At 50.9% G+C, this 27,328-nt stretch overlaps 1 protein-coding gene and 1 long non-coding RNA gene across 2 annotated transcripts in view; one reads left to right on the forward strand and one right to left on the reverse strand.

Annotated features, from left to right (window-relative positions):
- The first annotated feature begins 3,816 nt into the window (after positions 1-3,816).
- Positions 3,817-15,618, forward strand: LOC120102340 (uncharacterized). The gene is made up of 2 exons (XR_010066205.1): positions 3,817-14,814; positions 15,331-15,618. It is a non-coding gene; the product is annotated as an uncharacterized LOC120102340 (long non-coding RNA).
- A 5,486-nt stretch (positions 15,619-21,104) lies between these two features.
- The window catches only part of Plxna1 (plexin A1), a 44,968-nt gene continuing 38,744 nt past the window's right edge, over positions 21,105-27,328 (reverse strand). The window contains exons 30-32 of the mRNA XM_002729398.6: positions 25,691-25,903; positions 25,442-25,592; positions 21,105-24,280 (exon numbers count right to left, since the gene is read on the reverse strand). Coding sequence (XP_002729444.2) covers positions 24,185-24,280; positions 25,442-25,592; positions 25,691-25,903 — 460 coding nt within the window. The 3' untranslated portion in view covers positions 21,105-24,184. The remainder of the gene's footprint in view (positions 24,281-25,441; positions 25,593-25,690; positions 25,904-27,328) is intronic.

Here is a 27,328-nt window from a genome sequence, read left to right on the forward strand (position 1 = left end):
TAACTTACCCTATTGACCACATGGCAAAACCCCGTTCACCTTCAGACCCCAGCCAGAATGACCTCTGAACTCTTCCTGAGTTCCTCTTATAGATCCAAGTGTCATAGCTCTGTTTGCGGTCTCCTCATCTACTGTGCCCTCCAGGGCAGAGGTCACTCTTGAAATGTGCTGGCCAGGCATTGAGGTGGCCAATTTGACTGCACTGCCCCATACATGTGCTCTGTGCTCTCATGTCCTTCTCGGGAGGTGGACAGAAAAACTGACCTCAGGATCTCCCTCACTTATACCCACAAGGTCCCTGGAAAGTTCTGCCTACCTAGGACCCTCCCAGCCAGCCTTCTGTCACACACAACTTCTGCACACAGTAAGCCTGGTCCTAAGCTATGGGAGGTCCAGCACAGAACAACACAACCCAGTCAGGCTCAGCTCAGCCCAGCCCAGCCCACAGCATCTGTCCAGTTTGCTAGTCTTGGACCATTTTGTTTGGAGGTGACTGATACATACTGCTGCTTTCTGTCATCCCACCTCTATGACCCACCTCTCCACACAGCTGCTGTGCTGTGCCCTTCCTTTGGTCTTCAAGGCCTCAACATGTTTAGCAGCACCCAGCTTCAGCAACCAACTTCCCAAGACTAATCCATGAGCACAGCCCTGGCTACACCGCCCTGTACCTGCTCTGGTCAACTGTCCTATCCTTAGCCTTTGCCCAGGATCCCTTCCTCCAGTTCTGTGGGAGATGACTGAGCAACTCGAGGGCACGGGGCTTTGAACTTACACTGTACTCCCTTCTCCACAGACGACACATGCGCACTAACACTCGCACGCACATTCACACATACACATAAACACTCACATGCACGCACATGAACACAGACAGGTCAATACATGCACACACATGGACACAAACAGGTCAACACATGCACATACATGCACATGTGTGTTTGCAAGCTCCTGTGCTCTAGTCCCAAAGAAGGCCCCCTCTTCATGCTTCTCTGAATGGTTTTCCTTACCACACTGGACAGGCTCTTTCTGTTGGCAAGACCTAAAGCTGTACAACCTACTCCCTGCAGGCACACCTCGAGGAATAGCTGACGTCTTCAGATCAGCTCAGACAAGGGAATGGCATCTCTGCCCTCACAGTGGGGACACAGGTGTGTCCCCTACAAACCACCCATTCTAAAGCCACTTAAGTGCATGATTTGGTTGTTAAATAACCACAAAGCATCAGGAAGAGGAGTGAATGTGATTTGGAGCCATGGCAGTCATAGGTCTGGGACCCTGAATGTCCTGTCCTCTGTGCCTCCCGCACCCTGTACTCACATTGCCGTCCGCATTGCTTGTTCACCCAGAAAGCTGGTGTAGCAGATTTTCTGCTCCCCCCTCCCCACTGCTATGTGCACACTAGGAGCATCCCCAGCTCCTCACCCCACCCCATGCCTGCAACACCCTAGGCAGTCCAGGCTCGATCAACAGCAGGATGCCTGGAACCACACCCCCACCCCACTCCCACCCACCCACCCCCGGCTCCTCATGCCTGTGACCAGAGGCCAGTGTTTTGATGAAATTTTCAGAAGCTATGCATCTTTCAGGAACAGGGAGGCAGAGAGTCAGTGTGGAGGTAGGGAGTCCGTGTGGGGGTGGGGAGTCTGCGTGGAGGTGAGAGTCATCATGGAGAATGGTGCTCCCTGGATGTTTTCTTTTTGAGGATGTTTGAGCCCAGTATCTGGGACAAGCCAATGCACTGATGTTGACTGTCAGTTGGTCTGTCTGCTCTGGTCTAGACAAGGCCTCTCTTGCCCTTGTCATGCACTGAACAGCACAGGAGAGGGGCAGCTTCTAGCTATCGTCTGCTGAGCCCATCCAAATCCTTACCTAAGTTTCTGAATTTTAGATGCTAATGCAAGACAGAAGGTGGAAAATTAAGGGGCTTGAGGAACGGAAGACGTCCCTCATCCGGGGGCCCAGGTTGCCTTCCTGCTGACTGAGCATTAGGAAACTTCAACAGAACCGATAAAATCAAATTGCCTACAGAGATAATGCCTGCTTTCCTCAGAGACAACTCACACAAGGCTGTGGAAAACAGTAAGTTCTGCTTGTCTGGGGACAGAAAGTCTGTCACCTGGAGTTTGACACTGAACCTTCTCTCATCTAAAGCAAAACGTGGTTCTCTGGTAATTTTACTTTTTCAGGAAAGAGAAAGGTGAGCCAGCTCCCACTTCTACGCTTAGTTCTGAACATTGTTAATCTTTAAGCCTCATGGTAAATCACATCCTTTGAGCGAGTGAGTGACTTTGTAAACCCCAGGATCAAATGGAACCATTTTAAACACTCCCAAGCGTGCCTGACAGCCTTGCTTGGGTGTGGCCTGTCCTTTTCCTGTGTGCCCCTCCAAACACTGCTCTGTGGTCTGAAGTGTGTCCTTTGGCCATCTAACTTACTTCACTCTGGCTTATCCCAAAATTATTTGCTTGGGTGTAGTCAAGGACCTGACTTCCCCTGAGTGCAGGTCGCTAAGATCCAAGGGAACTCAAGTTGGGTAGTGAATGCTGGTCACAGCCAGCCAGTTCTAGGAGCCCAATGTGATACAGGATGCAGGCCACAGGGTCCAGCTGCCCAGAAGGGTCTGGTTCTGTCAGGAAGTTTTCTCTTCACAGGAAGGAGGAACTCTGGCTTTCTAGCTCGTTACCTCTGTGTTGTCTTATTGATTGGTGCATCATCGATCTCCCGTAGTCTTGCCGCAGCTAGTCATTGGTCTGCTCTCCTTCCCCGGACGGCTTAGCCTGAAACAGGCTGGGTTGCTCTGTGGTTTTCTCTCCATTCTGCAAACCCATTTTTACTCGTAGCTTCTCAGCCCTCGTCCCTCCTTCCCCATCTTCGGTTTCATCTCCTTAAGCAGTTTCATCCTTGTTTCTTTGCAGCCTTCCACGGGCAGCCATGGGTTGTACACTTTCTATCTCTCCATCTTCAGCGATACGTCCTTATCTTTTCCCACTCTCTACATTCACTCGCCCCTTTCTTAAATCTTGAATCTCTTCTTTCTAAATCCCTGTCAGATATGACAGTGTCCTTTCCTAGGTCATGCTGAGTTCTTAACTTTTGTCTCTGTGGGGCCCTCATGGCCCTGGTATCTCTCTCACCTGGCTCTGCCCGTGGCTGTTCTTCACGGTGGGAGAATCAAGGGAAGTTGAAAGTTGATGGCGGCCCTGGATGATCCAGCCCAAGCACACCATGCCTACAGTTTTACGGATTGCTCAGGGAACTTCTCTGGGACCATCATCCTCTGGGAGTGCCTGGTACATGGTTCATGGGACCTCAGGACGACCACACCACAGTGTACAGGAGCTGTCCTTGACCCAAGGCCCACGCAGTCTCTCCTCCTGCAGTTCAGAGGCCACCACAGGCAAGAGACTGGTTTGCTGAGCTTCTGACACTATAGAAGGTGTCCTGAGTCCCAGAGGACCCCTGCCTTCCCCTACCCAGGCTCTGGCTTCCATGGAGGTCTTTCTTCAAAGCCTCAGAGCAAAATTTCCAACAAACAAAAGAGTCCTGAACTCCACTTTCAAAGTATTTGGGAAATTAATATAGAAAGAAAGGGGAACCTAATTCCATCTCCAACAAAGAAGTCAGCCCTGGTACAAAAGCCCCAGAAGAAGCCAGCCATCTGCTGTGCTGTGAGGACATGGCCAGAATGTGGCAGCCAGCAGTTGTGCAATCACATTTGCTTAGTCGTAGTTCAAATCTGAAGTGTCTCTCCCAACATTGTTCCCCAACTGGTAGAGCTGCTTGGGGCGGTTGAAGAGGGGTTAGGAAGTGGGTCGGTAGGGTTGGGTCTTTGGCAGTCATAGCCACCCTCCTGGTTGTGTTCTCTCTGTTTCCTGGTCTTGTGTGTAAACAGCCTCTGCCAGGCCCTCCATCATCCACAGGGATCCACTCCTCCCTGACTTCCCTGCTGCAAGCGAGTGAAACTGAGAGTCAAAGCAAACCTTTCCTCCCTTCAGATGTTCTTGTTGGACATTTTCTCACGGCAACACAGTTACTAATGCCCAGGGCCCAACCTGTTTCTAATGCATATAGTGGGATCCAGTTCTGCTTCTTCTCGTGTTTTTCTTTTCTTTTTAAGGAGGAAAATGGTGTGTGGGTGTTTGTGGAGGAGAGTATGTGGAGGTATGGAGGTGGGTATATGGGGGAAGTATGTGTACGGAGTGTATGAGGGGCGTGTCTGGAAGGGTGTGTTTGTGTATGGGGGTGTGTGTAGAGGAGTGAGTGTGTGGGTGTGTATGTAGAGGGGTATATGTGGTGTGTGGATAGAGAGATGTATGTGTAGGGTGTATATGTGCTTATGTGGAGGTGTCTTAGTTAGAGTGTCTCAGTTCTATTGCTACAATGAAACCCCATGACCAAATAGCAAGTTGGTGAGGAAAGGGTTTATTTGGCTTACACTTCCACAATGTAGTCTATCACTGAAGGAGGTCAGGACAGGAACTTAAACAGGAGAGAACCTGAAGGCATGAACTGATATAGAGGCCACGGAGGGGTGCTGCTTACTGGCTTGCTCCCCAAGACTGGCTCAGCCTACTTTCTTTTAGAACCCAGGTGTGTGTGAAGGTAAGTATGGGGGTATATATGGGTGTGTGTGTGGTGTGTATGCAAAGGTATGAGTATGTGGATGTATATGGAAAAGGCATGTATATGTAGTATGTGTATGTGTATGGAGATGTACAGGTATGGTATGCATATGTGTATGTGTATATATGGGATGTATGGGTGTGTATATGTAGGGGGATGGGATGGGCCTATGGGGGATGTATGTGAGTATAAGGGTGTGTGTGTGTGTGTGTGTGTGTGTGTGAGAGAGAGAGAGAGAGAGAGAGAGAGAGAGAGAGAGAGAGAGTACATTAGAGAACTCATGTCAACACATGTAGAAGGAGGAGGTGGAGAGTTGTACCATCCCCTTCCCTGGTTCCCAGGAAGGTGACCAATTATACCTTGGCATTTATTCTGTGCATCTCTTTGCTGTCTAAGGAGCATGTATCTCCCTAGGTTTTTAGTAACAGTCTTATTAAAATAGAATAAAGCATAGGGGTCTCCAGTACAGGGTTCTCATGGCCCCCACTGGGAAGCTTGCAGATCATCTGGGTTCTTCACCAATGGTTCCCCACCCAGGTAGAGTGTGGGACTCAGCTGGAATGTGGAAGAGGGGACCCTGGGACTCAACTGGAGTGTTAGGCATGGGGGAGGGACCCTGGAACTCAGCTGGAGTGTGAGTCATGGGGGAAGGAATTCTGGTTCATCTGCGAAGGATCACTTCAGCTAAAAGTAGGCAAACATGGACCTTGGGTCAATAAACATAGAGCCCTAGAAAAGCAGGGGGAATTATTAGCATACATCCTCAGCCCCTTCCCAGGGGCTCAGGAACCCCGTTAGAGATCTGACAGTCTAACCCAACCGGCAGCCTTGAGGGTGTTGTTCTGGTGTACAGGGGAGAGGGTGGGAACATGGCCTCAAGGCCAGAGACTGATACGCATGGCTCCTCCCAGGTTCCCAGGTTCCTTCAGTGCCTTTCTCTCAAGTGACCTCCTTTCCCAGGAATTTAGACACTGGGTTGGGCAGACTGGAATAAGTGGCGAGGGCAGCTCCACATTAGATGTACTTGACCTGACCACAGCCTTCTTCCTACACTGTGAGCATGAAACACGGCCCTGGGTCATGAGAGCAGAGGGCACAGATATTTTGAGGACAGAGGTTCAGCATGGCCCACAGGGAAGGGCTGAGAGGTAGGCCTATGGTCCATACCTTGATTCCTCGATTCCTTCCTAGTTGTGTTACCTTGGGCAAGTTGTTCAACTGTTCTGGGTCTCAGCGTCCTTTGACGTAAACAGGATGATAATAGGTCCAGTGAGCCATGGGGCACAAGGAAAGTTCTCAAGCATTACCCCTGCGCTTGGTATTTGTCTGAGGGATCAGGACCTGGAGGAGGTTCCACGGGGATGCCCAATACCTTCTTGCAGCTGAGGGCTACAGCTGTTGAGGCTGCGAGGACCCTCTGATATAGACACACATACCAGTAGGATCATGGTTGTCTCCAGAGCACAGAGCTGCATCAGGCATCCAAAGAACCTCATGGCATCTTGCATCCATTCAGTGTCATGGACACAGGTCAGGGTGGTGATCCTCCCCTCCAGTCCTTTATTCTTCTCAGCCCAGCAACCAAACTCAGAGCCACCAGCATCCCCAGGCTGCTCTGACACCGGTTTGTTTTCTAGGCTGCAATTTTAGTTACTTTTCTCCTTGCTGTGATCAAACACCCGACAAAAGCAACCGAAGGAAGGAAGGAATATTTTGGCTCCGGGTTATGGGTACAGTCCGTCACGGCTGGGAAGTCACAGAAGCAGGAGCCTGAGACAACGGGTCATGTATAGTACGCAGCCAGGAAGAAGAGAGGGCCGGATGCTGGCACTCAGCTTCCTTTCCCCTTTTTAATGAGCCCAGGACCTCTACCTGTGTAATGACACTGCCTGCATTTAGGGTGGCTCTTCCCACATCAGTTAATTCAAGCGAGGAACGCCCCTCACAAATGTGCCTGTAGGTTTGTCTCCTACATCCTAGAGACCGACAAGTTGATGGTCAGTGCTACCATCACAACTGTATAGCAAGTAACCACTCACTCAGCGACATCAGCCATCACCTCTGAAGACCTTGGTGTCTACAGGCCCAAGAATCCAACACTAGGAGCCTGCTGCTCAGGGGTTCCACAGACTGGTAATGTGTCTGCCAGCTGAACTGTGTTCTTAGAAAAGCCTAGCTTCCAGGGTTACCTCATAGCCTAGGAGTTGTTGACAGAATTTGGCTCCTTAGAAGGCCAGTACCAATATCCCCATGGTCTTGGTGGTGGTGGTGGGGAGGAGGAAACACCTTGATCAGACCCTGGTTACTGTACTCTATAGGGACCTGAAAGCTCATGTCATACCAGTAAGGAATCCTTTCAGTGATGGAGTCCCATGTGGCTTCCATTCACCACCCTGCCGTAGGCAGAGCCTGACAAGCACCCAGCATACCACACTCACACCATGTCTTGGGCAGGAATCTATGGGCTGTGTCAAACATGGGTCACCATAGCCTGATATACCTTGGCATTCCTGAGGGACTCTAAGAGAGAGCCTTGACTCTTCACTCATTATGAATTTGCCTAGCAACTGTTGCCAAGCAACCACCTTCAGAAAGAGAGGCCAGAGAACTTAGCTTATGCTCAAGGTTGGAATGAGGAAATATATAGGTCAGTGGGTGCTGGGCTCAGGGTCCACCTGGATTCCTCTGTCTAGGTCTTTCTGGGTACCAGTCACCTACTGCTGTGAGACCCTGACAAAGTCACATGACCCCATTGGAATGCCAGGTTCCATCTGCTGTAGGGGTGGAACATGAGGGCGAGGGAGCGGGAGACTCCCAGGCGCTGGAATGCTGTGGAACTCTGAATCGCATCAGGAGACCAGCTTGGACCAAGCATCCTCGTTTCTTTTTAGTCAGGGCTCTCAGTAACCACTTTGGATCCATTCCTGTGAGCATCCCCAGGATCCTTCACTTGCCACCACCACCCCCAGTCACTCATTCATTGGACAAATTTGCTGAGCACCTGCTGTTTGTCAGCCGCCCGTGGGAGAGAGAAAACAAGGAACCAAATACATGAGATATTACACAGCAAGGAAGATGGAGAAGACTTGGCAGAGATGTAGTAGAACAGGGAGATGGAACTAACCAGGGTGTGAGAGCTACAATTTTAAATTAAGTAGCTGGGGCTGGAGAGACAGCTCAATGGCTAAGAGCACTGGACGCTCTTGCAAAGAAATGGGGTGATGACCCACAAAGCAGCTGGCCCACAAACCAACTGTAACTCCAGGGGATCTGACATCTTTTGGCTTCCACAGGCATCAGGCACACATGTGGCACATACATGCACAGAGGCAAACACAAAAATATAAAAGTAAGTCTTTTAAAAGTTTTCTTACAGAAGTAATTGGGGAAAGTCTTTTTGTAACCTAGAGCTTTGAATGAAACCAAAGGACAAAAGAAAGCAAAAAGCCATGGGTATCTGGGGCAAAGGGCACAGGCAGCAAAAACTAAAGAGTACTTAAGGTTCTGCAGGAGAATCAGGAAGTGACTGCTGACCCGTGCTTGCTAGGAAAGCTGGCAAAAAGGACAAAGCAGATGTCGATGTGCCTGCACAGAAGGACATCCCTGGTAATCTCTAACTGCAACAATCAGCAGTCAGAAGGAGACTGTTGGTGGTCCCAAGGGAGCGGTATGGCTGAGGGATGGTAGGAGGGATGGGGCTATGTGGAAATGGCTGGTCAGGGGATACTCATGTGACAGGCAGGAGGGAACAGACTGGGAAGGAAGCCCTTGTCCCTAAGGTCACTAGATAGGAGCTCTGTCTAGATTTCCGGAGAGCCTGGAGCCAGAGAGGAGTGCTGTGTGGGGGAGAAGGGAATCTGGCTTGCTTCTGCCCAGACTGACCATGACCCTGCTTCGGAATCTGAGGTAAGCCAATCATGGTGGCTTATGCCTGAAATCCCATTACTCAGCACCAAAGCAAGAGATTTTCTGCAAACTAGAGGTCAGTCTATGCCATACAGTAAGGCGAAGCTTTCCCCCAAAGACAAAGACATGAGATAAACCTATGTAGGACCTATGTAGGCAGCCTATGCTCTGCAGGCACCAATGAGCCGCTAGCCACTGGCTGCCCTTGCAGTGACAGGGAGTTCCTTCTAGAGGAGCACATCCTTGTAGCTACCATGACCACATAACCAGAGCAGCACAAGGGGAACATGGACACAGATACAGCATACTGTACTTATAAGCATAGCACAATACACTTGTCTTTGTACAAGGAAAACTGTCTGATGGCTTGCTCCCAATGACTATGACATGAGGGAAGTATGACAGTAGGGAGACTATGAGAAGCCTATTCTTCCTCTAAGTTGCTTTTCATGAGGATATGTATCACAGGGATAGAAATGAAAATAGGACACCATAACATATGACTTAAGGAAGAAGACAATGAGGCATTAGTGTCAAGTGTGAAGAAATGAAAATTCCCAGCTATGATTTTATACCTAGCCAAACTTTCCCCTGCACATTGTTCACACCAAGTTCATATGCTCAAGTCCCTTATAGTAAATGGTGCCATTTTTACATATAACTCATGCAAACCTCTTTTATAGTTAAAATCACCTCAAGATCACTTATAAAAAACATCATATCTTGGGCTGGAGAGATGGCTCAGTGGTTAAGAGCACTGACTGCTCTTCCAAAGGTCCTGAGTTCAAATCCCAGCAACCACATGGTGGCTCACAACCATCTGTAATGAGATCTGATGCCCTCTTCTGGTGTGTCTGAAGACAGCTACAGTGTACTGATATATAATAAATGAATAAATCTTAAAAAAAAACATATCCATTTATTTACACGAGTAAGTAGATAAAGTAAGTAAAATAGCTCATATATGGAGAACTTACAATGCCTTATAGTATAATATGTTGCTGTTGTGAATAATCCCAGTGCTGTGGAGGCTGCATCAGGCTGCTTTGTCTCTTGCAGGTAGCTCTGTTTGGGGAGGTGGGAAACCATTAGGAGGCAGGGTCGGATCAGAGGAGGTAGGTGGTTTGGGGGTGGGTCTTAAGGTTTATGTCCACCTTGTTTACCATCCTGTCTCTGCTTCTTTATCCACCAGATGTAAGTGAGTAGCCTCAGGCTCCTACTGCCATGGCTTCCCCACTGTGATAAACTGTGCTCTTAGACTGAACAACAAAGCTAGCGGCAGGACCAGTGAGATAGCTAAGGGATAAAGGGGCTTGCCACTAAGACTGACAACCAGAATCCTGTCCTCAGTATCCACAGGCTATATTTGTTGTCCTCTGACCTTCACGAGTGGTTGGCATGGGTGCCCACCATAGACCTGCACACAATACAAAAAAATGCAAGAGAACCCCACATATAACAACACGAAATGGAACAAACACAAGTGCCCTTTGTCTGAAAATTTAATTCTCTCTTCCCCTCTCCTCCTCTTCCCCTTTCCCCCCTCTTCCCTCTCTATCTCTCTCTTTGCAGAGCAAAGATAAATTTATTAAGGAAACGTGAGAAAGAATTTCTGAGAGTGGAAGGGGCTCCAGAGGAAGAATACCCTTCATATGTATTATTTATGTGCATAGCTGTTTGCCCGAATGTTTCTGTGTACCATGTGTATGTAGTGCCCTCAGAGGTCAGAAGCAGGCAGTGAAAACTTGGGGCAGGAGTTACAGACAGTTGTGAGCCACCATGTGGATGCTAGGAATCAAATCCCAGTCCTTTGAAAGAGCTCTTAACCACGAAGCCATCTGTCCAGCCTCTAAAGCCTTTTAACTATGTCTATTTATTTATTTAGTGTGTGTACACCTGAATATATATAGGTTAGAGGACAACTTGCAAAAGCCAGTTTTCTCCTTACATACATCATGTAGGGCCGTGATTGAACTGAGAACATCAAACTTGGCAGCAAGCTCCTTTACCTGCTAAGCCATCTAGCCAGCCCTGATGCTCTCTCTTGACCTTGGTGCTTATGCTCCTCAGAGGAAAAATACAGCCCTGGTGTTAGTAAGAAGGGCTAGAGGTGATCTGATTCCATTTCCAACTCAATAGTTAGGAGAACAAGACACTCATGACTGTTCTTCAGGCCTTCCTGTGTGTGAACACACATTCCACAAGCTCAGCCTCCTAGAAGAGCAGCCCTCAGAGGGGAGTTGATGCTTAGGCTGGTCTTTCTGCATGAACACAGGTGGTTCTCCCAGGCTAAGTAGAGCTAACCAGGGCAATGGCACTGGTGACTTTTGAGGCTGACCACAGCAGGCACCAGGGCCTTCCTTAGGCTTCGTCTCGGGGAATCTGCCCGAGAAGGCAGTTGCTCTGTGGTAAGGATGTCTGAGTGGCTCCCACGGGGACTGTCTAACAACAATTACAGGTGTGCCAGTGTCCTTGGCATCAACTGCAGTAGAGTAAGGAGCAGAGCTTCAAGGGGAAAGCTGGTGACATAGACAACCAAGAATGGTGGCAGTAGCCATCATAGCCATGGAGGGTTCAGATCAGATAAGACCCAGCTGGACATACCATTAGGGATGACTCTGTAGCCAGCCTGTGACTTAACTTGCTACCTGTAGACCTCTGGGACTCTGGGGTGTTCCTATAGCTCCCTTCTGCAAGCTCTGTTCCATATAAGTCAGAGGTCACCCTGCTGTCTGCAGGAAGCTCTGGCCTTTGCATCTAGCTAACTCTGGCTGTGTTTGGCCAGCATGGCTGAGCAGTGTTATCACATGTAATGTAATGTGTATTGACCTCCTGAGGAGTCACATACCAAGGATGGTACAAGGGAACTGAGCGGGCAGCTTGGACACTCCTGAAGGCATCATGACAGAAGTAGGCCTTGGAGAGCAACAGGCTGGTAACCCCTGAGAAGATGATGGCAAGGACTCACCCACCTTTAGCAAATCACCTGCTGTTCCAAAGAAAGACTCAGCTAATGACATCATTTTAGCCCTGAAGTATTTAGCCCCAATGGAGGAGGAGGAATCTTTCAGAATTAAGATCCACACGCACGACTGAGGCAAACAATGAGTTGGGATGGGCCCCAGGGACTCAGCACACATTGGGCAGGCAGGGGAGCAGAGACCCACAGGTGCTATGTGCAGGGACATAGCATGGCACTTGGACATTCATTTTTGCCTGCTGGGATGTTTCTGGAACCCTGGCAGAGAGGGAAGTGGCAATTTGGGATAATATGCTGGGTTCTAGAGCCCCAGCAGGCAGGAAAAGAAAGCTACAGGTGTCAGGTGGGTGGTGAGGGCTCAGTCAACAGACAGGGACCCATTCTGCTGCCCTGTAGACATCTGAGGCCTGTTGTTCTCCCTTTGGGCATTGTCACTGCTCCCTGACCCTGCATGTCCAAGTTTAGAGGATGGACACAGATTGCATATGGCAGGCGTACCATTCTGATGACCACTGTCTCAGTCTCTCTCTAGGACCCTGCAGATGCCAGGACCTGGAAGCCAAGGGGAATCTGAACTCAAGCCATAGAGGCCATTTAAATTGACACGGTACTCATAGCTCTCCAGGGAGGTTGGGAAAACTGGAATAAGAAAAATGCACTGCCAGGGCCATAGCCAATGTCACACCACAGAATGACTGAGAGGAATCAGGGGCTCCCACAATGGGGAGTCCTTGCTCAGCTACCTCCCAGCGAGGCTCCTGAAGCCTTGGAGACCTTAGTGATCTGACTTTGTGCAAGTCACGGTGTCCTGGCTGCACAGATGAAAGATCACACATTAGTCAGTAGTTGGCGAGATACATGGAGAGCTGAGATCAGCAGCCACACGGGGAGAATCTGGGGCATACCAGGCCTCTTCAGCCCAACAGTAATCACAGAACAAAGGCCTTCATCCCAGTACCTGATGCACATACCCTGGCAGGCTCCAGTGAGTCTTCCACAGTGTCATGGACTGAAAACCAGGGATAGGAACATCTGGGATCCTGGAGATCACCCACTAGACAGGCTTGGAGGACTACAGCTCATGCTGGAACGAGAGCCTTCAGCTACTTTGGGACAAATTTCTACACACAAGCAAAAAAGGAGGAGGAGAAAAGGAAGAAGAAAGAAAGAAAAGAGGGATAGAGGAGGAGGAAGAGGAAAAGAAGAAGAAGAAGGAGAAGGGGAAGGAGAAGAAGCAGCAGCCCAGCCCCTTCAGTTCACCAGCATGCTATGGATTTGCAGTGTGACCTCGAAGGATACTGGAGATGCTTAGCTCTGCAGGGCCCCTGAAGCTTATAATTCCAGGTTGTGTGGCTTCTGGAAACCATTCAGGGTCTCCAGGGGCTGATTCCCATAAGTGGGTCAGCAGGATGGTATTCTGCTGCCTCAGGAGGCCCCAGCTCTGCACACTGTCAGCTGGTGCTGTTTGATGAGCAATTGCAGGGTTAGCAAAAAACACTGTCCTAATAAAGTGAATTCAAGGAAAAACAACCCTCAAACTCTCACCTCTTATAGTCAGATACTTATCAGGTGGCCCAGTGCTCAGGACTGAAACCCTGGGTTGATGCTTCATAGCTGACTGCTCACAGGGTCCCTGACTGGCCTTTTGGCTTCCTGATTCTCCTCTCTATGTCTAGGGACAGCTGGGCACAGCATATCTTGGGTGGTCATGGTTGGCTTCTCTTTGCAAGGTCTCACATCCTCCAGATGTTGCCTGGAGTCTCCTAGTGGTCCAAGACCGAGTAAGGCAGCATCTCTGCCACACTTCATTGACAAGTCAAGTCACCTGTGACCAGAGATGGGCATGAGGGACTCACATTCTCCATGAGAGGGGCAGTTCACAACAAGGTAGGGCAAAAAGATAGAGAGAAACTCTACTGCAATTAGCTATTTATACAGCTTGGGAAACAAAAACCTGAAACTCATGGTGAATTCTGCATGGAAGGACCACCGGAGTTTGTCTCCAGAGCTACCAGTGACGCAGAACTGGCAGCTGGGGTCGCAAAGAAAAGCCAGCCTTGGGAAAAGTTTGCAATTTCTCCAAAGCACCTAAGTCCTGTTCTGGGATGAAGAAAGGTTTGCATTGGGAATGTCCCCTTATCCCTGTCCAGGCTGAGTGGCAGCAGGGTCCCCATTGCAAGTGGAGCTGAGCTGGGTCTTTGGAGAGGCTCTTACCTCATCTTGGATCACCCCCTGATGAACTCCTGATACCCTGGTAGTGTTGACAAGGGATAGAGTTAGGAGGTGGGCCTAGACGAAAGAGGCAGGTTGCTAGGGTCATGCTTAGGCAGGGGATGCTTTGTGCCCTACCTTTCAGTCTATCTTTGCTTCTTGGACAATATGAGGTGAGAAGTTGGGCTCAGCCATGCTCTCCCTCCATGATACCCAGCTCCATCCCAGTCTCATAGAAGGAACAACTGGATACAACTGGATCAAAATCTCCAGGACTGTAACCAAAATGAGCTTCTCCTTGTTTAAGTCATTTCCCTCAGATATTTTGTCTCAGGGACAATACACTGACCAATACAACAGCCCATCATAGTAGGGTCTGGCAGGGCCCTGGGCCTTGTTGGAAAGGTCAAGCTCAAGGAAGGTAGGTGACAGCTTGGTGCACTTGCCTAGTCACAAATGGGGCACTGTCCACAGGGATGTATAGGCTGCATGTGTGCAGAGACTAGCATGTGGTCATTAATTCACTCAACAAACGTTGAGCGTGTGCCAGACACCATCCTAAGAGCAGAAGTCACCTGTCCTCACAGGCCAGCGAGATAAACAATGGCAGTGTGTTGTGACAGGGAAGGTTGCTGTACGGTGTGACTATTTTGAATTCAGTGGCCACCAAGAAGGATGTACCTGGAGGGAGAAAGAAGAACTATGGCCTTTCAGAGTAACTAAACCTGATGTTCTTTCTAGAACCCAGGGGTAAAGGTGAGGACAAGAGACCTTTGCCAGCCCTCAGCCGCCTCACTGCTAACCCTAGTGAGTCGATGAAGATCCTGCACTGAGTGTGGGGAAAGGCCCACCATGGGAGATGCTGTGAGCCAGTGACTGTGGGAAGTGGGAGCTCGAAGCTGGCAAGAACTCCAAAGTCACGACCACCCGCCCGAGCTTCGAGGGCCTCTGACTGCAAGATTTAATGGGCCTTTAGCAGCACGCTGAGAGCATGCTGGAACCAAGTGGCTCTGTGCTGGCAGCTTCCTAATCCAGGATTAGCCCACCGTGGGATATAGCCGTGGCTTTACCCTTTGTGTTGAGGTCTACAAGTGAGTCACAGTGGTCCCTGACTTGTGGGCAGAAGCCTGAGGGGACAGTTTCAAGTGTGTGATGTGATATGGTGTGTTGTGGTGTGTGTGTAATGTGATGTGATGTGATGTAGTGTGTGTGTGTGTGTCTGTCTGTCTGTCTGTCTGTCTGTCTATCTGTCCATCCGTCCGTCCATCCGACTGAGCACGCTGCAGTCTCTAAGTTTGCTATATCAGCCCTGAGCAGACACCTAGTTCCAGATGCTATACCTGGTGACAGATGATGGGCCATTTGCCTCTCAGGAGGGACAGCCATGCTCTGCAGACCTATCAGGCTTCTCAGGCTGATGTGGCTGAGGGAGGGAAGCAGATGGACATTGGTCATTGTATGTGGGCAGTATAGATACCTCATGTCTTGGTCCCAACCCTTAGAATGAACTTCATAGCTGGACAGCCCAAAGAGGACCCACAACTCTCTCTTCACAGACTCTTTGTTACAAAGGAAAATCAAACCAAACCTGCCACTTTCCTTTCCAGGAAGGAAGCTGGCTCTCTGGTAGCCTGGTGAGCTCCACCACAAGCTCTGATTTGCAGGATGTCACATGTCTGCCAGCTCCCAGAGGAGGAGGATTGTGATCTCTGCACTGCCCTCAGCCTGTGGCATCTGTCGTCGAGCGCATATACACCCCACTCAGTTGGGTTTGCTGATGTGGCTTCCAAACCATCTGTGGCTTCTCTAATATTGCCCCACAGGGAGGCAGGGTCAAACCGCAGACTTTGAAACTGCCTCAATCCCGTGCTATTAAACATATCTTTTTAACAGTCTCTGTTTTGAAAATGTGTTGGTTCCAGATCATCTTCTCAAGAGAAATGGCTGCTCCCTTCCTTTTCTTCTTCCCCAGGTGGCTTAAGGTCACCCATGGTATAGCACATGGGTCTCCTGACACTGGGAAAGAGAGCTCAGGTCCCTTGTCAGCTCCAGAGGAAATGTCACCTTGTGTGGCTGGGCAGGCTAAGCACTGAATGTCACCTGGGTGATGTGAGCATAGACTATTCTCTTGGGTGCTATATCCCATGCAGCTTGGGTCCTGGACCCCATCTAAGAGCAGTGATGGAATGTAGAAAGGACAGTCAGATGGACATATGTACAGTAAAGCTGGGATCTGGTGGAATTCTGTTAGCTAAGCATATTTATTAGGTATAGCACAAGAGTGGGGTTTTGCTGGTCTCTGTAGGAGTCTATGGGGAGCAGTCGCAGACTGTGCACATCCCAGAGAAGAAAGGTACAGTTGCTAGTCTTTGCACACCCTGATAATCATTCATAAACACTCCTACTTGGATTCCTGAGGAGATCTTGGCCCTCCTGAGCCTGGCTCCATAGGTCTGAGGTTTGAAGTCCTTAACATGGGTTGTCGATGTCAACAACAGTGATTCACTCAGGATGCCACCCATGCAGGGATTCCTTGGCTCAGCTCCCTACATGTTAGAGTCATAATTCTCCTCCATCCTTAGCCCTGAATGGCCCTGTCAGGTACTTGTTCCTTTGCCCCAAACAGCCCCCTTCTCCTTCACTAGGCTCCTGTTAGACTGCTGGGACTTGATAGGCTACAGCAAACAGGAAATGTCACCTTGACCAGCTCAGGAAATGTCACCTCATACAGCTGGGCAGGTTGTCTCCTTCCCTCTCCTCAGTCCCACCAGGAGAGGCAGGATCTTTCTGGCCTGACCTCTGCCCCCTTGATCTCTCCATGTGAACTCTTCTGATGGCACTCAAGGCAGCTTAAAGGGTTAGATACTCCTTCCTCACACCCACCACCAGGATGCTTCAAACAGCAAGTCTGCCTGTCTGACTTTTTCACAAGCCTTCCCCCGACTCCTGCCCTAAGCCTGAGTGGGACCCAAGTTTGTCCATTGGGTGATAGAGGCCAGTGGCAAAGTGCAGTAAGGAGGTAACCTGATGTTCCTGCCAGCTATCCTCCCCACCACATCAGTAGACACAAATGCATTTGAGTCATCTATTCCTACAGAGACAAGTGGGATTCTGGGTCTTCTAAAATGTTATTAGAGTCACTCACTTGTTTGTTTGTTTATGAGCAAGTAGGTCCGGTACTTAGGGGTTCCAGGAATGGAACTTGGTTTGGGTCGTCAGGTTAGGAGCCCATCTTGTCAGTATATGGCTCTTTCTTGAGCAAACATTGTGTGTCCTTCCTCTGGTCCTTTCGGTCTTAGCCAATGAGCAAAAGGTGGGAGGAATGTGTCAGTTCTTCTGTGGAGCCGTCTAGGTTTGCGTGCGCTTTTGGGCTTCAGGTTGTGTGGGCCTGGCACCAGTTGGTATAAGTTCCCTATCACACAGATATAACATGAAACAGCAGCAGAGACCCTCACAAGCAAAAATGAGGGGATCTGGAAAGGGAAGCACACAGGGTCACAGAAACGGTAGGACAGAGAGCTTGACTGGGGACAACTCTGACTAAAGATTGTGGCCAGATCAAAGCTACAGGAAAGCTGGTGGACTGACCCTGATACCAGGGTTCCTGCACAAGAGGAGCAAACATCTCTTGGTAGCAGACAGTGCTGGGGGCTAGGAGCCCCTCCCAAAATGAAGAGCTGAAAGAGTTGGTTGGGTTATGTTTGACAGTCAAGAGCTACAACTGATTGGATTGGTCCAGGGACAAACAAGAGGCTCCTGTGCCATCATCTGACAGACAGGTGCCTTCTTACCTCTCAGTTGTTCAGGTAGCAAGAGGATGAAACATACCCACACACGACCCCACACCTGGGTGGTGCAAAGCCCACACAAGAACCCTGGGACGCAGCAGGTTGTGTTGGGCAGAGAGGATTGAACAGTTCTGGGCTTTTGATCAGGCTGCCTGGTTCCAAGTCCCCAGGATCCTTAAACAAGCTCAAACTGCTGGCAGTGCACCAAACAAGAAAAGCTGCAGGGAGATTCCCACCTTTCCAATTCCTTTGAAACATGAAATGGGGGGTAGGTATCTCTCATATTTTGATGGGCTTTCTCTTTTCTCCTTGGGGTTTGACAGCTCTTCCCTTATTGGTCCCATTTTATATCTTATTTGCATGCATGCACATTCAGCCAATCAGAGTTCACCCAGTCCTACATAAGTGATTTACCAAACCTTTCAACAGTTTCTCTTTGCAGCATGCTTTGAAGAAGAGAAGAAGGCTTCAGAGCCAGCTCCTGACTCTGGTCAAATTTCCAGGTCCTCTGTGGAGAAAGAAGACTGACCTCAAAATTCAAGTGGGGGGCAGTCTTGTCAGAGGTTCCCACGCCTGAGGTACTAGAAGCCCTCCAAGCTCTGGAGCTGTAAGTTTGCTGGCAGTCTCTAGGGTGGTGTCCTCAAGTCTGCCTAGAACATGGAGCTGCAAGACCTGAAGCCTCTCTTGGTTGGTATCCTGCTGCCACTGAGGATCTCAGGATTCCCACTTTCCTGTTATGTAAATATTCACTCCTGTGTGGCAATGTAAGTCCCCTCACTCCCCTCTGCTCGCTCTCTTGTTGGAGGCAAAGTGGGACAAGCATCCAAGAACGCAGAACTAATCATCTCAATTGGGCACCAATGACTGACCAGAGAAACGATTCCACCCAAGCCTCACTTAGGAAACCAATGAGTTTATGGTGCATGGGTGACTTGCTAGCAGCTGAACCACTGAAAAGTCTGACCTAGCATGGGTGACCACTCTCTGCATTTGCATTCCTGGAGCTCCCTGCACAACTTTCAGGCGGTCCCACTGGAAAGCCTCTTGCTCAGAAGTTGCACCGCTTATTTGACTGGGGCCAGGGGCATGTCTCTGGGATTTTACAGTTTCATAAATCTTGGAAGCTTCCCTTTCTCTCCAGGAGGGAATGTTACAATGTCAAAGAAGTTGGGCTTAGGACTGTGCAGACCAGGACCTGTGCATGGGCACAGCTCTGAATGAGTGGCAGAACTCAGGTTCAAGTGCACTGGCCATTCTCCTGGGCATGTGCCTGTGTCCAGCCAACCAGAGTAGCTTCGATCTTTGCCAAACACAAGATACAGTACAGGGTAGATTGGTCACTTCTTGTACCTTTGTAAAAGTCAACCAGCTCTTTCACCTACCACACTACATTGCAAACAGAAGGGCACTTTTAAGGGACATGTCTGGGTGTTTATTAAGGTAGAGTATGCTGGATAGAGCCAGCATGGTCAGAAAGCTCGGTTCCCAGCAGACCCCTTCTTGAACATCAGGCAAGTCTCCTAGGAACAAATAGCTACTAGTACCTGTTCTCAAGTGGAAACTCCGCTCTGCCTACCTAATGTTTGGGGGGTCCTGGGCACTGTTCTTGCAGAGCCTCAGCCCAGAGAAGAGCTTTAGGAGCCGACAGTCTGAGAATGAATTCAGGCCCCACTGAGGTGCCCTGGGTCCCTTGGAGCAGATATCTCACCTTTGTTCCTGGCCTGCTCTAAAATTAGCCAATCTTGGCTGATTGCTGCTAGTCTGAGCCACACTGAAGAAATACCCATCCCAGGGCCTGGGCCATCAGAGCTGCCCTGTCTGTATCGTATCTTGGGTTCAACAAAGCTTGAAGCTATAGACACAGAGAACGTCACTCCAGGAGACCCAGTTGTCCCATTAGGTGTGGCCAGTCATCTCATAGATAATCAGAGACTAGAACAGCCACTTGCAAGAGCTGTCTGCCACACAGCACCCCAAATGGATGAAGATGTGCTGTGGCAGATGCCTCCCATCGGCCTTTGATGACCAGCTATAGCCACCAAGAGCAAATCTAAGTCAGCTTCCTGCTTCCCAAGGGTGGCATCCTCCTTCCTCTTCAGCAGCCTGTCCTGGCTTCTGCCTCACACAGGCCTCTCCTAGGTCTTTAGATTGGCTCTGATGTCTAGGTCAGTCCTGCCTCTGCAAATGACCCTTCCTTTCTCTGGGACTACAGAGTTTGCAAGTCTCCAGTCATTCTCCAGCCCCTGGCTGGCTTTGGTTGGCTCTTGATCCGGCTGTCTGAGCCTCAGTTAGACTTCTCCATGTACTTGAGGCTATCCGTAGACATCTTCCCCATATCTCTGACATCCTAGCCTCCTGCTTTGTCCTTTGCTAGAGTCATGGCTGCTCTTGGATCCAGGAAAGAAATGCAGTAAAGTGTCTTCTTGATCCACAGCATTGAGGACAGGCCTTGAGTCTCTGCCACCCAGACCCCTGTGGCTGCCCTATATGCTCAGTGACCACAGTGCTGTATGGATGGATCACTGCCTTCTATAAGCTGTGTGGCAATCAGACCCTGCTTGCGGTAATCATGCTTGATCACCCTGTGCAGGGGCACTGATTGCTTCTTTGAGAGGTTGCCTCACTCCCGGGTGGCAGGGCTGGAGCTTCTGGCAGCCTAACGAGGGTAATTCAGGCAAAGTTGATTGTGCCAGAAAGTCAGGAGGGCTCAGGAGACAGAAGCGGGGCATGTCACACCCCAAACAGGGCCACATTTGCTAAATCTGTTTCCCTTGCAATTTTAGGGTGATTACGCCCCCCCCCCCATCTGACAGGACAGATCGGCTGGGAATGGAGGAGCACTGATTGTGGTTTACGGAATGCCATCAGAGTCCAAAAAGGAATGGAATGAGACAGGGGCAGCTAGAGTGCTTCGGAGCCCAGAGGGGCCAGTGTGGCCAGGACCTCTGCTCCCCAGGTTGTCTCAGAACAGTTTCACCTCACTGTTGGGAAGCTCACTCCCCAGCCTTGTGCAGTGGGTAAACATCAGCACTATCCTCAGAGATGGATCCTAGGTATTAAGATGCTCCCAGGGAGGTCGCATGTTTCCACAGCCGTTGAGAACTGCCTCCTTTAGTGCTACTGCACCAAACTCCAAACAACACTCTGCCAAGCTGAGGAAGGCAAGGCTGTACCTGAGCCACGTCATGGAACAGCAGACTTGTGAACCCATGAAACTGGATGAGCGTGCACATGAGCTGTCCCACTCTGGGCTCCTTTGTGTAAGGCCATAGTGAAGAGAGGTAGCCAGGATCCTGCCTTACAGATGAGTGTGCTCCCAGTGAGGACTGCACATGGTCCTGCCACACACACTACCACTGAGGCTTCCTCTTTGTTCCAACAAGGGGGTACGCTGTTTGTTTTCTGCATATATAAAACTGTGATGTGACACACGGGTCTGTGCCAGATTTCCAGGGTTCTAGGTGTTCACACAAGCCTCCTGTCTGGAGGGCAGAGGCCCCAAGGTGTCTGCTGCCACCTCTGAGGATATAAGCTATTCCTATGGTTACCTCTTGATTCCCAACCCACTAAAATTAAGACTCAGAGCCACGAGCTTTAGCAAAAATGTTTAATCTCTCCTTAATGTGTGTTTATTTACAAGTACTAAATCTGAAGAACCGTAAAATAGGAAATAGCGGTATATTTACACATCTGATGGCTGAGCGTATTGGCTCTGCCGCTTCCAGAGAAGCAATGGCCGAGGCCTGATCTACTTAGACCATCCAAATGACCAGTTTTTTTTGGGTGGGTGGGGGTTGGGGGAAGCAGGTAAGAGGGAGTGTTCTGCGGCATTAAAGGACAGCTAATCATGGGTTTCACCTTAAAAATATCTTTCTCTCTCTAAATATATCTACTCTAGCTTGTGTAGCACCGATGTGAGCCACCAGATCCAAACTGGGGGAACTGGAGTAGAGGGTGGCGGTCAGGCCCCTCTGTACCAACAGAGGTTGCTGGCCTGTGCCTGGAACTCAATGCAGTGTCTCTTGGGGACACATCAAGGCCCTCATCCCTGATGCTGTTTAGCTGTCCAACCATAAGAGAGTGGGGCAGCTGGAGAGCACAGGGCCAGCCCAAGGCATGTGGAGGCCAGGCACCCAGGCCCAGCTTGGAATAGCCCAGGCACTCCTGAGTCTGGGTGCAAAGGGAAAGACCAGGCAGGAAGTTAGGGCTTCTGGGGATGGGGCCCATGGCAGGACGGCAGTACCAAGAATGTTAGGGCCGGGCTGGCTGGAATAGTGCTTGCCCACCTCCCTGGTCCCTAGGACTGTAGAGGGTGGCCCTGAGCATCCACCATCCAGTGCGCAGTGGGCTCCAATCCCGAGCCATATTGAGGCAGGAGTGGAACACTTTGCAGGATACCACAAGATGGATGGCTCTTGAAGACCAAGGACAAGAAGATGTCAGAGCTCAGTTCCAGTAGTGGCAGGGAGGTGAGGCCTGGCCCTGATGGCTGTGCTGAGATGGTAAGAACAGCTAGGGCAGTTCGCATGTAAACAGATATGCTAAAGTGCTTGCGAACAAATGCCCTGGGGAAGCTGCTCCAAGCCACCTCATCACCCACCCAGGCAAGGCGGCCTGGTAGGACAGATGAGGCTGGCCTATTCTGGAGCCTTGGGCAGGGTGGTGGGGATGGATAGTGAAGGCAATGAGCCTAGAAGCTGTGCGTGGTCCAGGCAGAGCTGGAAGAACTGGGGGCTTCCATCTGAAGCCTACAACCAGGGAAGACTTTAGGGGAAACTGAGGCTCCCACCCAGGCACAGCCCGGAGGCATCAGAAGGAAGAGAGGGATATATCCATGGGTAAACCCCCAGGCAACAACAGGGGCTACTGAGAAACGGCTATAGCCAGGCTGGCTAGCCTTGGCTCTGACCCCAGTATTAGCTCAGGGAGTGAGCCACAGAGATGGGGTGGGAGTCTAACCAGAATTCACGGCCCAGGGTACCCAGGCCCATGACTACCACAAAGGAGTTGCTCCCTGAGACCTTGCACCTGTCCCATAGCAAATAAAGGCGCAGCTCTAAACTGACCTCCACGCTGTCCCACCGGCTCCCTAGCTTGGAGTGTGAGGGACCACAAGGCTAGCAGCCCGCGGACGTGGAGTGTGCTGTCCCCAGCATTGAGGATGGGCCTGGCCACAGTTAGCTGTCCCTTAAAATCCATTATAATCTTTAGTACCATCAAAAAGGTGAACTTGAAAAGGGAATAGGCCGCTTGCTTGCTTCTCCAATGACTAATTAAAAAAACATTAAAAAAAAAAAAAGGATCTAATCACCTCTAGTATTCAACACTTGCAGTTTGAAAAGATCAACTCAGACTAAACGCTAGCACAGTCATGCAGGTCCACAGCCTCTGCACCCGAAGCTCAGGGCACCAGGAATCCTGGGCAGTGGCTTCTTCCGTCTGGGGAAGTAGAGGCCACATCAGACGGCAGCTCCAGGGCCCTTGGTTTTGCTCTCTTCCACCTGGGTTCCTCAGAATTGCCTTTCCGTGTCTCCTCCCTCAAATAATTGTACAGCACCCCATTGGGGCCAGGGCCACACACACATATATATATATATATACACATACATACATATATATATGTACAGGGTCCATTAAAAATGTACTCCTTGTTGCTCCTTGAGGGCAGAGGTGGACACAGCTGACCTCTGGTCCCTTGGGTCACTGTCCATGGCCAGCAGGGTGGCAGAAATGCCCCCCAACCCCCAGGGCAGAATACCACAGGCTTTCTTGTTCCCTTAAAAGCAGTACCCAGATGTCCCACCGTAGAGGGGCCAGGACACTGTTGAGATGCCAGACCGGAAGCCAACGGGAGCGTCGGGGCAAGGAGGATAGAGGGTAGTGGATGGTGGGCTATTATCCTCCCGAGCTCCATGGTGGGCTGCAACAGGAGCAGGAGGCGGGGAATAAATAATGGGAACATGCACTCTGACTGGAGCCCCAGGACCAGGGGCTCCCAGAGGCACAGCCCTGAGGACAGAGAAGGGTTCGCCTAGCCATCGTCCGCGTGTCACTTGGAAGTGGGGTCTGCAGGCCCTCCATAGGAGGGGAGTGGGGCCTCTCCCCAGCAGAAGGATGTGGCATTCCAGCCTTGGCCGCGCAGAGCACGCGGTGAATCTGAGGGTGGTGGCAAGCACTGGGTGCTAGAGTAGAGGCTGGTGGGACAGCCCCGGCTGAGACTTATGTGGCCTAGCCTTGGGTATCTCACCTCTCCCTCAGACTCTGCCTGCTGGTAGCAGCTGGAGAAGCCAAGAACTGTGGATTGGTCCAGTCCCTTGTCCTGCTGCCCTCCCTTTGGAGGGCCTGGCCTTTTATCTCGGCCCCTCAGAGGCCACCTCTCTCCCAGGAAAGCCACTAGCAGCTCTAGCCAAGCAGCAACTATCCCTGGGCAGGACCAGCCATGCTGTGCAATCCTCGCCCAAGGCAGCGAGCCCTAGGCATAGAGGTGGCTCAGCAGGAACCCTCACATCCACAGCGATAAAAGTCGGCCCTGCACAGCAGGGAGAGGAAGGCGAGGGCTAGGACCCAACTGCAGCCCTACACCTGGCACTTGGTACAGGTGGGCCAAGGGCTGTCTCTTGGGTCCTCTGCTGCCCTCCTGCTCTGCCTCCTGCTGGGTGGGCATTTCCAGGGCTCAGCTGCTCAAGGCCATTGTGTCCACCACCTGCTCCAGTTTGCTCCGAAGCCGCTGCCTTCGAGCCTGCTCATCTTTTTCCAGAGCCACCAGAATCTGCAGGGGTGGGTTGAGGGGTAGGATAGGGTCAGAGTCAGGGGTAACTACCCACAGACAGGGGTTGGAAGCTCTGAGGGAAGCTGCTGGGCCACCATATGTAACAGTGGTGTGCCTTGGGGGATTTTGGGAGCAGTCAGGCAAGACCTGAGTCTACCAGTTCCTAGCTGTGAAAACAGCTCTGCTCCAGAGTACTTCTGTACTCTAGGGTGAGCTCCCAAGGCCATTACGTCCACCCTCATCTCCTTCATCAACAGCCTTTAGATCCTGGCTATGGCCTCTCCTACCTCACCCTTCTTAGGCTTCTGTGAGTCTTCTCTGGCAGTGCTCCACGTCCTGCTTTCTGAGGTGGCACGGTCACTGCTCTCTACTGTTGCTGGGTTTCTTATGATCTTAGGTTGCCTTCTTGAGTATCACACTCCTACCTCCAGTCATCTGACTCCCCACACTTCAGTCTATATGGGAGCCCAGGCCCACTGTCCCATCTTATGCCCTTAATCACTACAACCTCTGAGCCCTCTGGGCTGGTTTGATCCCAGAGCCCTTCTGAGCCCATAGCTCCATGGCCTTAGACCTGTCTCTGTGGCTTCTCATCTCCAGACAGGCTGCCTGGCTATCTATCTCACTGGCCCAGCATAGCCAGCAGACTACTGCCTCTAGACTTGTAACAATCTGTCTGGTTCAGGGACACAGCCAAGCCAAAGTCTCCACACCTAGGTCACCTGGCCTGTATATCTTCTGCCTGTTCCCAGGTGAGCTCTAGCTCAGCCATTAGACTCTATGGATCGTGGCCAGTCAGGCCCACCCAGTGCCTTGGCAATGCTCACATATACCCAGTCCTTGGCTATTGGTACACACAAACTCCAGCCCAGAGTCAGAGACAAGTCATCCCAGAGAGGTCAGGGGAGCTGCTCCTTGGCAAACCTTTGCCCAGTCCCAGAGATATCATCCAGCCCAATAAACTCTATTATAGGCCCACAGCTATCCACCCCAGAAAAACATCCCCCTGTCTCCCCAACCTGCCCCTGAGACCCTTCTGTGTGGCTAGAATCTCTGATTTCCTTACTGCCCCGGGAACAGTTCTGCTGTCAGGTACAGAAGCAAAGCAAGTACTGGGTGAGCTCTGAGACGCAAGTGAACTGGGGTGGGGGAGGGGCACACCTCGTCCTTGTACTTGGCGATGTAGGAGTAGATCTCGTGCAGGGCACTCATGCTGTTGAACTGGCTGAGATGCAGCCGGGACTGCTCTGCCAGGTAGGCGCTCATGTCTTGATCACTGATGGCGGGCATCTTGGCAATGTCAGCATAGTACCTGACAGTAGGTGGCAGGGTCAGCATGGCTGGGGTCACAGGGCCTACCCACCCACCAACCTGTGGCCCTGGTCTGCATGACCCCTGCTGGCCACCCACCTTTCAACCCAGCTCTTGTAGTTGGGGATGTCCTTGGCATAGAGCAACTTGTTAGAGGGTGAGTCTTTGCCCAGCTTGTGCTCTGATGTGGAGCAGGAGTCCATGAAGGTCTGCGCTACCACTGAGAGGCAGGCATCTGTTATGCTGTTCTTGTGGATGTCGAACACGAACTGAGGGTTCTTAATCACATTCACCCAGAAGCGCAGAGGCAGGCTGTGGACAAGCAGGCCCAAGAGTGATCAGGATCGCTACTCTGTATCCTATCCCTTTCTAGACAGCAGCTAAAGTGGCCAACCATCCCACAGGCCTGACTCTGTCCCCCAGAGAATGAATGGAGGTGCACATGTTCGACTGGGGCAGGTTTGTCACCCCACTGGCCAGACAGAACATGCTGCCAACAACCTGGTGCCTCTCAGAGCATCGTTTCTCATGTTGAGCTTATGTCTATGGCCACCTCTGAGGCCTGCACACTGGCTTATACCCTGTCCCGGCGCTCAGCTCCAGTCCAAGGACATATGCCTTCATACCCACCCTCTATGCCCCACAAGGCCTCCGACAGCCTTGGCTGAGCACCCAATTAGAACACATGCTTTTCAAACATTAACAAAATAAAACTGGAGACTGAGGCTATTGGTGACCATAGGCATGTGCCAAAAGCCTGCTAACTCCACATGGCTGAGGTAGCTGCTCTAGAGTAAATAAGAAGATTCCATAGAGCACACTGCTCCTAGCCAGTGCTCCTAGCAGTTCCTCCCTTGCTGGGACTCTTGACAGGCAGCCCAGATGGACCTGGGACTTAGGCTCCCACGGCGCTGGAAGGAGACGAGAGGTTAAAACCAAGAGGAATCTTGAGAGGGGGAGGGAAGGGGTACAGGGCTCTGGGCTGAGGCCAGGACCATCCTGTACACTAGGTCAAGGGTCATGAGATTAGGAAAGCTAATGGCCAACCCGACTTAGAGGTCAGAGCACAACTTTCAGGATGAAAGGAGCTATCAGGGGTGTGTGGCCATGAAAGGTATGCCCTGGTGGGAATGTAGAGTGGGGATCTGGTGCAACCTTGCAGGAGAGGAAGGTCAACTGACCAGTCTTCAGTCCAAGTGGCCCTTCTCTAAAATTGTGGGCTATGGGGGTGGGAAGACCATACACAGGGGTAGAACCTGCTGGGTCAGGGTTACATACAGCAGAAGCCCACAAGTCCTCTTGTCAGCCAAAGCCAGAGAACACCGAACAGCCCCAATCAGGAAAGGGGACATGGGGCCTGAGGCTAGGTTGCAGGCATCTAGGGCTGGTCCACAAGTATAGGTGGTCTATTCTAGGAGCAGGCAGGTCAGGGCTGAGCCCATAGCAGTCACAGGAAGCACTGGAGTAAGCCCACTGGGGTCTGGCTGGCCTGAATTCTCACCTACAATACACGGCTCCACACTTACTACCATGTGATCTCAGAGTGGCCTTCTAGAGCCATCTCTATCCCCAGGTGCTAGCATTTCATGTCACTGAGCACAGGCTTGTGCTATAAATAGCATTTCCTCTATGCTATCAATTGGCTCTGGCCCACCAAACTCTGCTTCTTACATGGCAGCCCCTCACCCAGGGAATTCCTACAGGCCAGAGTAGTGGGGTTGTGGCAGGATCTAGGGA

This window comes from Rattus norvegicus, chromosome 4, assembly GCF_036323735.1.
Source record: "Rattus norvegicus strain BN/NHsdMcwi chromosome 4, GRCr8, whole genome shotgun sequence".
Classification (NCBI taxonomy): domain Eukaryota; kingdom Metazoa; phylum Chordata; class Mammalia; order Rodentia; family Muridae; genus Rattus; species Rattus norvegicus.